General features: G+C 35.9%; 1 protein-coding gene across 1 annotated transcript in view; it reads right to left on the reverse strand.

Moving 5' to 3' along the window:
* Window positions 1–12,704, reverse strand: part of WDR70 (WD repeat domain 70) — a 139,065-nt gene that overhangs the window by 28,532 nt on the left and 97,829 nt on the right. Inside the window, exons 12-14 of the mRNA XM_056513716.1 lie at window positions 7,516–7,615; window positions 1,388–1,472; window positions 242–380 (exon numbers count right to left, since the gene is read on the reverse strand). Coding sequence (XP_056369691.1) covers window positions 242–380; window positions 1,388–1,472; window positions 7,516–7,615 — 324 coding nt within the window. The remainder of the gene's footprint in view (window positions 1–241; window positions 381–1,387; window positions 1,473–7,515; window positions 7,616–12,704) is intronic.

Genomic DNA, 12,704 nt, shown 5'->3' on the forward strand with positions numbered 1-12,704 from the left:
AGAAATACTTGAGAAATGCAATGCTAGCACAAGAGAAGGGAAGCTCTACTGCTTAAACACCTTGTCCTAGGATTTTTTTTTAATAATGTAATTGAAACAATTATTCAGGTTACTCTAGCCCTCTCTTTTAACCATGGAGTAGAAAAATAACAATAGTAGGTAATTACCCACATAAGGGAAAAGAAGCAACGAATTTGATTTCATTCATATGTTCAAGAGATGATTAAACTAAAATACATACCGCATCTGTAACTTCTATCTCATACAGCTTCTGGAAGGTCTCACGATAAAAGAAAATCAGCTTCCCACTGCCACCACCTTTCTTAACAGAGGTGCCTGTGACAAGGATTTTATCATCTGGGCTGAAACAACAGTCTGTCCTGTTGAAGAAAGCAAAGCATCTTACTGGGCAGATAAACAATTAACATATTGAGAACTTAGATATAAATTGCACTCCTTAAAATAATCTTTTCTATTTGCTAGTTCTTTCCAGACAAAGCTTGAAAAAGTATTTTGTTAGCTGTCATTTTAGCTGTAGTTATAATTTAGTTATCTGTTACAATTGTCAGTACAGTTGTGCACAGGAGGTGCAAAACTAGCAGATTCAATAAAAATCCTCCTCCCAGCAAAATTCTCCTCCAGTCCAAGGTCTTGCAAGCTTTTCAATTATGAGAAACAAAAAAAAGTACTTTCAAATCTGGCTGTCATCAGTATGTAAAAAAATGTACTAATCATGAAATCTGTTTTTGCTGACAATATATTCTTCAATGATGCAAGGTGGTGTGTTTAAGTATTGGTCAAAAATGTTTTCCTGTTTACTCTTCCTCTGTGTTACAAATTGCAATTAAGATTGAGCTATTCATGACTTGTTTTTCTAAGATCTTATTACAAATTTACAAGCTGTCCTTAGCGTATTTGGCTGTATTACAGCTACAGAAATGCGGATCACACCAATAAAAATATTGAAAACAATACTAAGCACTATGCAGTAAAATAAAGTCAGCACTTCTGATACTGTAACCTGAATTCATATCACATACCTTCATGTTATGTCTACCTTCTCGTTCAGATATTTTTTTTATTAATCATAGACTAAATAAGAATGAGGTTTACATCTACATCTCATTACACACATATGGGCCTACTCCTGAAGTGTTACTAACCTAATTAGACTTAAGACATTTGAGACTGAAATATCACAAATCTTTTCAAGCAACGTGAATCCCTAAAATAGACAAGAACTGTCACCGCACAATCCTCCTTGAGCAATCCTCTCTGTGCAATTGTGGACCTAGTGACAACTGAGAATAAGAACTTCAGCAGAACCCCTTCCCATTCAGTAAAAATATTGCTATTTCTGCTAGCTGGAATAAAAAAGAATACTTACATAGGAAAAAAGCTGGGCAGTCCATCTGCTGAATTAAGAGGTTTTTTAAATTGTCTAATATCCCATATCTTTAAAGTATCATCTCCTATGAAACAAAAGAGACAAAGGTTAGCAATAAATAATTCAAATCAAAAACTCACGCATGTCAGAAAATTTCACTCTCTAATTCAGAGAGAAGGAGATAAAATTATATAATAGAAGCATTCAAAATGGGAACAATTTGGAAGTTTCTCCTTGGTAAGTAACTATCACAATGCAAGATTGAGAAGCTCAATATGTAGCGCTCCAGTATAGCAGAAACTGCTCCTCAATGGCTTAATTCTATTGTGGCAATCCCTCCTATCAAGAACCACAATCCACAAACAGTGGAATCAGATTACTCAATCACTAATCTATTCTGAGTTTGTCAGCATTGATGCTTTGCTGTTAGGACCCAATCTAACTTTAAAGATATTGAAACAAATTAAAAATTTTGCCACAAGTGGTCTAGATCAAAAAACTAAACAAGTTTAATATGTGTGGATTTTACCTGTCCTTAAAAAGTAATCAGGAAGAATGGAAAGCACATGACAGTCTTCCCCCTTCTTTAGCAGACAAAAAACTGCTATCTCAGTATGGAGAAGAGGCCCTGGAATCAGTCAGAAATCCTCATGGAAGGATGTGGAAGGGGGTGAAGGGAAGCAAGTGAAACCACACTTGTTATAACGAAACCTTTTCACCACACTACCTTTAGCCATAAAAGCCTAAATCAAGGTTACAGCAAGAGATTTGTAGCAATTTTCATCTGTGTTTGATAAACATGGTGTGACTGTAGGCCAGTAAAAGTCAGGCTGTTTATCCCTTTTTGAAAAGTTATGACATATTAACAAAGTGAGAACAGGGGTAAAAAAAGAGATTAGTTAGTTATTCTCAGAGACATCTCTACACCTCTGCTCTGATTGTCCTTCTGGAACACATATTCCTAGCATGAGATGAGCTACAGAATCTGAGCTTTGAAATACCTCACTCAAGCACCTATACACGTCCTAGCACTTGACAGCAGTGCCTCAGCACTTTCAAGGGTAAAAAGAAGGACATTTAAGCAACAATTCTCTTTAAAAATATCCTGAGATTAATTTTAGACAAAAAGTTACAAAATCTTTCTGACCTAGGAGGCGAGATCTGCTTCCTTCCAAAGTACAAATCTTGCAGGGAAGTAATTGGTTATCTACAAGTATTTTGTGGATTCACAGCCTTTGAGCTGAAGACCTCAAAGGAGGCCTTGGAAATAAAATGTTTTTAAAAGAAGTAACAAAAGGAATCAAGGCCAGCAGTGCCCTTTACAGGGAAAGCAGTAATGTGTGGCCTCGTACATCATGTATGTTTATATTAAAGACTAGGATAACTCCTTACTACAAAATATTTTTAAGAAGTGGACAACTTAAATAAATGATGTCTAGAGCAGAGTATATTTCTGTTCATTGGGAAGCTAAAAAACGACAAGAAAGAAAAATGTTGAGTCCCTGTTTTGGGAATATATGTTTTCTTATTGTTTCCCAGTAGATTCCATCCCAAGTACTTCAAAGCATTTAGTCTTGTAAAAGGAGCCCTCCCTTTTTCCTCCCATCCCCAAGAAAAAAAAAAAAACACTTATCGTCAAGATGCTACATCTAAAGCACCAGCACTTTATAAATGTATGCAAAGGACACCACTTGGCCACTTTGCAAATCTCCTGGATAGGGACAGATCTACGGCTAGCAGCCAAGGCTGTTCTGTTCCTAGTGGAATGAGCCTTGACATGATCTTCAAGCTGTAGACCTGCCAGGTTTTAGTAGGAGAAATGCAGTCAGCTACAGCTACTTTGCTAGCAAGAAAATGTAATGGGCTGGTTAAAAAATTTAGAAGACTCTATTAGGAGTCAAACTGATGGTTGATTTCAAGTCAACATTGTCTTAAACTGAAATAGTTTAGAAATAGAAGAGTAAGTATTTGGAGAGGGAAAAATGCTAGTTGAATGACTTTACTTGCTAATGCTGTGAAACTTTTCCATTATTAAGAATTTGCTCCAATTCACTTTTCCTAATTAAAATTATCAGTGTGCAAATGCAAATTGGTTCCTAAATATAATTTGCGTTTCGAGTTGAAATCACTGTCACTAAGATCACGGAAGGATTTTTTCCAGTAGGATACTTCTATCAATGCTTAGGAGGCTTCTTTAACAGAGCTGCAGCAGCAGTGATCTGTTTTAAATTACTTTACTCATGAATAAAAATAGTTATCCTTAAACAAAAGCATATAAACAGAAGTTGAGCAATTCAGTATGAATATTCAAAATAGTCTACTCAGATCATTCAGTATTTTTTCTTGATGGCAGACTTCTCCAAAGCCTGGCAGGATTATTTAAAGCTTTTATAGCATTTCAAACAGCATTTCAAACTCTATTTTTTGCCATTTTAATAAAAAGGATACTGATAAACAGGCTTAAGACTGACACAATCAGGTCAAGACACTGGTATGCCAATGGTATTGAGCACTGGATTTATCAAGAGGCAACAATTAGGTCCTAGAAAAACAGTCCTTGGTGAGAAAAGATAGGCATTTTGCAAAGGCCCTTCAGTCAAAATAAAGCCAAAGCACTACTACGATAAAGATTTTATCTGATTTTTTTTCTTTTCTTTTCAGAAGATACTGACCTGGAAGACAAGCACACAAATGCAAATAGGCCCAAAAAAAGCAAAAGTGCTGCCAGGAGTTCACAAAGCCTACAATCAGCAACACTCTATTTAAAAAGAGGGGATCCTGCGTTGAAAGCAATGCTTGATGACAGAAATTGTTCACAGAGATCAACGAGGGAAGCAAAGAAACACAGAAAATAGGAATTTTAAAAAGTTACAGCTTAGGAAACACATAGCATAACAAGCTTACCAGAATAAGTTTATCAACTCTGAGCCTTTCAGTGAAGGCTTATACTACATACATGAGAGACATCTTACAGAACAAGGTACAAACTTCTGCATTCTGTACTGGCTCTGCAGGAGGAGCTGCAACAACTACAGAGCAGCCTTTGGAGGCATCAAAGGTTGGGACCAAAGCCAAAAGTCTCACGAGGAAGTCACAAATCAAAGAATCTATACCTATATTTGGAACACTTCTCAGCATCACCTGCATTGATACCAGCCTGATGGAATATTTAATCATCCCCCTAAACATATGGAGTGAACATATGAACATACAGCTAGAAGGATACTAGTAGACTTTCATAAGGCCATTTCAACTCCAAGTGTTGCAAATACCTGACTATGCCTATTAAAACTAGTAAATGTATTTCTGGAATGGTTAGAATGAACACCGGTGTTCAGCTTCTGAGAAATATTACTTGACAAAAACCCATGTGATTTTTGAAATGACAATGTTTGAATTTACTATGAATAGTAATATGTGATTACACTACACAAAACAGTCACTATACATGCTGCTACATAACCCTAGAGTGTACATGTTTCTATCTGTTAAACCAATTTCAAAATGAAGAAAGAAATACAAGGAAAAAGGAAACAAAAAAACCAAAAAATAAACAAAAACAAAAAAAAAACAAAAAAACAAAAACAAACAAACAAACAAACAAAAAAAAAAAAACCAAAAAAACAAAAACAAAAAAACAACAACAAAAAAAACAAAAACAAAAACAAAAAAAAAAAAAAAAAAAAAAAAAAAAACAAAAAAAACAAAAAAAACCCCAAAACCCACAAAAATATCAGGAGTCAAAAAAAGATTTTTTAAATTTTTACAGCAAGACCCCAAGTCCAATCCTAATTCTTATCTCTACCCTGCTCAACAAAGAAAATGTTACCCAAATACTATCCTTCATGATTTCAAGCATGCAGAAATATCACTTTCTTAAGTTTCTGTCAAGTTACTACCTAATATCCAACAAGAATAGGACTGGGAACTTTCATAAGCAGCTCCTTAGGTTTTCATTTTCCCTTGTGCCTGCAGCTGAGCCATGCCTCATCGCATATCCAGCACAGAATCTACATCAGATGCAGGAAAGTCCATCAGGCTTTCAATGAAAGTTCCCATGCCCCAAACAACTATCCTTTCTTTGATCCTCAGCACTTGGCAGGTGTGTTAATCTACAAATGCTGGATCCACATCTGCTTTTGCTGGTACAGATCCAAAGCAATACTCATATTAAAACACTAACCAAACAAGTCAAAATAAGGTATGAATCCTCCTTACTTTCAAACATAGTGCATACAGTCCTCTTTTTTTTTTCCTTTAATACACTAGACAAAGGTAGCACTTTTATCCACACTGAGTGGCCAAATTTCTGTGCAGTCTTACATTCTGCAAACAATCAATCAACATTTTATACAGCTTAGAGCAGAATGTGGTAGATAAAACCTGAGTAAATGAAAGTCTGTTTAACACGAGACAAAAAGTGGAGACAGATGAGGAAGAGCAGGCAAGTAAAAGTGCCACATGCAGTAAAAATAAGAAAAGGTCATTTATGTGATCTACATTCATAAATGTGAAACAGAAGAGAATTTACATAAATAGGAGTTTCAAGACAGCACTAGGGAATATACCTCACTAAGTATTAGCCTTGTTTGCTGTTATATTTAAAAGCACACTAAGGTTTATCCCTAGATTTCCTGAAGTATTTTGTGTGAATGTTTTGAGGGCAATCACTGGCAGACAGATGCAGCATTTTACTCAGTGCAGAATGGAAAGACACACAGTTCACATACTTTCCAAGCAGGAGAAGGTCTCCATATATTAAGAGTCTGGTTCAGTAAGGACAAAAAAGCTTGAGAGCTTTTACCCCACTACTTACAACCCATTCATGATGGGTAGAGTGGCAGCAGAACACTGGACCAAGGAACCTGAACAGCAGTTAGTAAACAACACAAGTGTCATTAGTGTCCATATGCCTAGGGCTTTCGAGGATAAGACTACAAAGTCCCTACTGTGAAAGATATGTTTCGGGAAACAACATTTGGAATCTTTGCAATGTGGCAAGTCATACAAGGAATCAGTGAGGCAGCAAGCAGTATCAGCTGGATTTCACTGCACCAACAGACACTCTACCCTCTTCAGTGACAGGAGCACAAGGAGGACACAAAGAAAATACAAGCTTCTCAGTAGGAAACAGATTCATTGCTTCAGAATTTTTTTCATCTGTGAATACCTATATTCTGGTATTTTGTGTATGTAATCTCATTCTGTCTATGTATCAAACTGACCAGATGTCCTAAACATATGCTAGGGACAGTGTTAGCCGACATTAATGTATACTGCCTCTCCCTAGGCCTGTTTATTTGGCCTTGGGGCAATGGTAATGCACACACAGAGCTTCTGGTTACAGCTGTTTTCCATCCAGACAGCTTGGCTTGTATGCTTGCACCTGCCTGCAAAATACTGGGCAGATAAATCTCTGCATGAACAGTTATCTTCCACAGACACCATCCTATCCCAATAATGAAGTGAATGAGTCCTCAAGCACATTTTTGCCTACTCAAGTCTTGTTCTATTATCTAAGACTCATTTATAATAGTTTCATCTGAAGTTTACAAGACAAGTCTTATTTCAGTCCTGTGGACATTCCGAATTCTTTTGCCATTCAAGTATGTCTTGGAAAGTCAATTCCAATCATCAACTTTTGATGTTTTTAATACAGATTAGATAAAAATTCCAATCAGGACAGAAAATGACATTGCATAAGAAAGCTGTATGAGGAAGAGAGATCATGTTATTGAGAGACACTAATCTTCCACGGCAGAACTAAGCAACAAAACTGGATTTTTTTATTTTTAATTAAGCTAAAGATTTCCTTTCAGTGTATTATTACTGCTAGACAAGAACACAGATCAGAAACTGTGTAATATAACCAGAAAAGTTATCTCGAAATATTTCTTAACTGCTGTTAAATGTTCTTTCAGGAACATAGTATTGCATGGTATATCAAATAAAAGTAGTAAATTGTGAAACACTTTATATTTTAATCACTAGTATCTGATTTCAGTACCTTATCTCCACCACAAACAAATGCATCTAACAGTTACATGATTTATATGGTTTGTTTAATGAACAATTTTGTTTCATTAAAACCATCTTACATTCAACATAGGGTTCCTTCAATCACCTACCTCCTCTGCTGGCAAGGACAGTACCATCATAGGAAAATGTCAAACATGAAGTGTCAGTGCCTGAAGCATGGGCTTGCCTGCAGTGGAACTTTGTATGTACCTGTTCACCAGAGAAACAAAACATTACAAAATAAGTCACAATTACAGATCAAATTACAAATGAAACTAACAGGACAAACATTACTTCTGTGCTCTGCTGCTATTCCTTATTCTGAACAGCTTCCCTTGCATTTTTAGGAGGTACAGTAGCTAAGTATTTCCAACAGATTTTTAAAAATGTTATATTTGTTTCAGAATACACTTTCATAACAAAGCTTGAATGCAAAATTTGAATTCTTCATAGGTTTAATTATACAGTACAGATTTACATAGCGTCAGAGCTCTTGGAAAACTCCCACTAGCATTGAACAAAGGTAGTTACGCCTGGTTAAGATAAAAATACACTCCAAGACAGTTCTCAACACTCCCCTAAGCAGGCTTTTAGTTTCTAAAACTACTAAAATACAATATACATACTTTGGAAAGAACTGAAAAGGATTGGAAGAATTTACTTTTGTCAAATTTAATTCTTGATGGAATTCATGGCTTACATAATAGAACAAAGTTCAGATATTGTGAGGTTTGTATTCCATTTAGGTACAGTAAAATCCAAATATGGGAACAATGTATGTTTCATATTAATTATTTCTATTTTGCTGATAATCCTAAAGAAAGGTTGAAATTATCTTTAAGTTCACATTTTGTTCTTGTATGGATACCACTTATTATTTAAGTCACTATTTAGTAAAAAGAATTCTATTAATAGGGAAGGAATCTTAAATTAAATTGAAATGGTCTTGTCTAATCAAGCTTTCCCAATTCCCAACCAAAAACAAAGGTCTCAGCTAAGATTCCAAGACAGGAAGTGGAAACACAGGAAGGGAAAAAGGGTAAAGACAGAAACAGAGACAAAGGAATTTGAGACAGGTTGATTCCTAATACCTAGGTAACTGTGCTTCTCATTTGCCCTCTTTTCATAAAAGAAAGTAATTCAGATAGTTGTAAAATTAAGCATTCAAGATATAAGGTTTCCAGTGCAAATGTATCTCATTTTCCCCTCTGTGAATTGTGGATTAATACACAGATGGAGAAAATGGCAGATGAGTGACCCTGAAGTCCTTTATTTATAGCAATGATGAACAAAACAAAATACATGCATATAAGCATATCTTTTTAGATGAGAGGGGTTGAACAACATGCAGCAAAATCAGACCTAGAATCCCACCCTGAACAGTAAGAGGACAAAACAATGAGCAGCTGTTCAGTGATTTCTATCCAAACTATGCATTAAAAGAGACACAGTTCTACAGAATGAAAAAGGAGAATGCATAATGAAATGCAATCACACTGACTGATTCAAGCTTGCACAGGAATCCTCAGTTAGTTTAACTTCTAATTCTTGACTATGCACCTTACTAAGGCTCTTTTAATGGGCTATTTTTTAAGTAAGAGACACAAATTAGTAAAGGAATTAATGCTGTTTATTCTTAAGAATAGTTGTTCTAAATTTTGTTCAAAAGCTAGAGAATCTTTGTGTAATGAGACTAATAATTATTGCAAGCTTATTTTTATGCAGAGATTTAGTCAATCATTGAGAGGAGTCACATGAGGCATTCCCTCTACAAATGACTCTTCAACAACAGGGGATTTCAAACACCAACAACATGCTTCTTACATTTCTTGAACACAGAATGTAATGGACTACACTTAGCCATAGTAATTGTTTCGAAATTACTGTCACTTCCAGCCAATTATGCATACCCTGAATTCTACGAACAGACTGCAGTTTACAACTGTTTCTCCTTGGTAGGAGTGTTTATTAATACTAAAAAACATATTTTGTGCATCCAATTGCATAAAATTTTCCAAGTATGTGGGAATGTGTAAAGAATAAAATGTAAATTGGCTATCAGGAAATAAATTTTCTGTAGTATTTGTTAAACATTAACAAGTAATTAAAATGATGTATTTAGGCACTTTCAAAAACATTATAAATGGTTAATATTCACACTTCAAAAATCCCAGAAAGATTACATCACAATATTAAGCTAATGCAAACAAATTGGAAAAATTTCATTTGTGCTCCACAACACTCCCATCCCTTCAGGCCCTTCAGGCAATGTCACACTGACATGCATATAATTTTTTTCACTCAGCTGTCCAACATAATGTGAGAGTGTAGGGGTTTTTCCTTTGATTTCATCCTCAGTCTGAAATTCTTTCCTCTTGTTTTGTGTTAGATACAAATTAAAACACAGAAAGAGATCTCTCAGAAACAAACAAATGCCTTTTCTTTTATGTTTTACAAGTAAAATCCCTAAACATCTATAGATAGATAGCAAATCATACAGCAGCTCAGAAATTGTGTTATTTTCCTATGGTGAAAAATATTGATTTTATTTACCATTTGTGAATCCATTAATAATACCTAAACCATATCTTTCATGAATTACACAACTCATCTTAAACTGCCCCCAAGTTGTGCCAGGATAGGTTTAGATCGTATATTAGGAAAAATTTCTTCAGTGAAAGAGTGGTCAAGTATTGGAACAGGCTTCCCAGGGAAGTGGTTGAGTCACCATGCCCATTTGTACTTAAATGACGTGCCAATACAGCACTTGGGAACATGGTAGAGAGGTGGGCTTAGCAGAGTTAAAGTTGTATATAAGGTTTAAATAGTGGGACTTGATGCTCTTAAGGGTCTTTTCCAAGTGAAATGACTTCTTTATTCCACATCATGCACTACAGAGCCTTCTCAATGAAGTACCTATTATCTGACCAGTCTTTGCCCATTTTCTACCATCCCACAGAAAAAGGAAAACAGCAACATACAGATGTCAAAGACTGGTATCATTTGCCCCTAAATGACAAAAATGAAAACAAAAGAGCAAATTTCACCTAACTCTATCCAGCTTTGATGCTTTAGGATATCATGTAAAAACAGACTTGACTGAAAGGGATAATAAGATTGCATCAGCAATTTCTATTTGTCTTTAAAAATAAATTTGCTCAGTTAACCAGTAAAAAGATTGTTTTCCTAACTTTGAGCTCTGCAAGCTTGCCCTCCATATATTATTCTGCAAAGGAATATAACCCTGAATTGTAATACTAAATCAAATATTCTAAAATGATTGAAGGTTGAAAAGAAGTTTTTATACATACTGGCAAACATTCATTGCAGTTTTCAAAGAAAATAATGTTTTTGGCCTCTGACCTCTTAATATTTTTAACAGATGTCTAATCTTGCTAACAAATCATTAGCAAAAAAATTGTTATCAGAATGTTTCTAGCTGGAAAGACATGAAACAACAGAACCAATGTATGCAATTCAAAAATTTGATTCAAGAAGGGAAAGGGAGAGCATTGAAACATAAGATAAAGATGTCAAGATAATTAGGGCAAAGTGTATCTACACACCTCCTTCATTACCCTTCTTTTGTTGCAGAGGTGCCTGCTATTACGAAGTAATAGTCATGTGCCACATAGAATTTGACAAGTTCATTAGTCCTTAACATTTTTGAAGTTTTAGTTACTTCAGCAAATTCTGCAGCAAACCACTGTCTTCTGCAACTTGTTTAAAAGCTTTCTAACAAATAACTCCAGCAATGTAAGCACTTTCCTCCTAGCTTTGAATTAGCACGTATATTTTTGTTAAGCAATCACAGCTGACCGTACTTGTGTGCAAAATGAGATGACAGGCATAAAACATGAAGCACATGTGAGAAAGGACACAGTTGCATGTATCGAAAAAAACAAAAGTGACAGATAAATGTCAGGGTTTGCAATATTGCCACAGTTCTAAGAGAGAACAAGAGACAGAAGGTAAAAGGAAACCAGGCAATGGATTGGGAAAGGGTGGGGGCAAAAGTGCATGACTGGAGAACCATCTGCAATGAGCATCCCTTGCACAAAAACTTGTATGGACTTAAGAGGACCCATACAGGAAGTGAAGACGACACATGCCACTGTGCCACATGGCCACAGTAGCCACATGAACAGTTGATCACAAAAGAATGACCTACAACAAAGCCATATGGCAATAGCTCTGCATCCCACAACTGCTCTCCTGCTCCAAAACACTCAATAAAACTTCTTCTAGGAAAAAGAAAGACCCAATTAGTTTGTTCACCTCAGAAATCCAAGCCACATCCATGAGAAAAATAACAGTACGTTTAACTGATGAAATTTTTTAACTTTCCACATTGTTTCTGGGATACAATATTTCACAGTAAGCCAACACTTTCCCAAGATTATAATGCTTCTCACATTCTGCACCCCCCACACCACTTTTCTTTCAACAAAACATTGAATGTCCCAGCCAAGACATTCTTCTTCCTTCTTATTCCTAACATCTTCTAGATTTTCTTATAAAGCAAAGGCAGTAAATTAAGGCAGGCTTTGGGGAAAGTGAGACCTACAAAGATGGCTGTAACAATCTTTCTCTGTTTTACAGATGTGTAGTAAAACATTACTTATTCATTAGTGTGAACACAGTCACACAACTGCAACTGAGATTTATGCTGGTTTCAAACACGAGGCAGAAGGGCAGGACTAGCTCAGCAGAGATGCTTCACAGGCGAGTCCCAGGTCATGTACAGCTACTTGAGTTTCAAACTGGTCTTTCCACCTAAGATACTACTTACAGCAAAATAAAATAGTTCACACTGACAATATTCAATTGCAAAAGTTGTAATTTTTAACACATATAAAAGCCTTCCAAGATGATATATTATCATAGGCCAGGCTCAAAGTGACAAAACTGATTTACAAAGCTGCAAGAAGAAAACAAACAAACAAACCAGAAATCTCCTTGCGAATCACAAGTGACCAAAGCTGTCTGGGTCTTTGTTGAAAGTGATCCCATCAGAGACAGACAACATCTCAGAGCTGTGATCACAGCTGACAAGACAGATAGGCTCCCAAGGCATGAGTTACACTCCCCAAATGTCTACTTCCCCATCCCCCCTTCAGCCACCTCTACTGAAGCAAGCGTTTTCTCCTCTGCTCTCAGTTATAATCCACACAAGAAATATAAGTGCACTTTCTGGGTTTAGTGTATCAATTAAAAATTGTCAGGTCTACATATGCCAGCTGAATTCAGGAATTTCTCAATATTTTCCCTGAGCAGGCAGTTGCAGGCAGGCTATATC

Source organism: Oenanthe melanoleuca, chromosome Z (genome assembly GCF_029582105.1).
Source record: "Oenanthe melanoleuca isolate GR-GAL-2019-014 chromosome Z, OMel1.0, whole genome shotgun sequence".
Lineage (NCBI taxonomy): Eukaryota > Metazoa > Chordata > Aves > Passeriformes > Muscicapidae > Oenanthe > Oenanthe melanoleuca.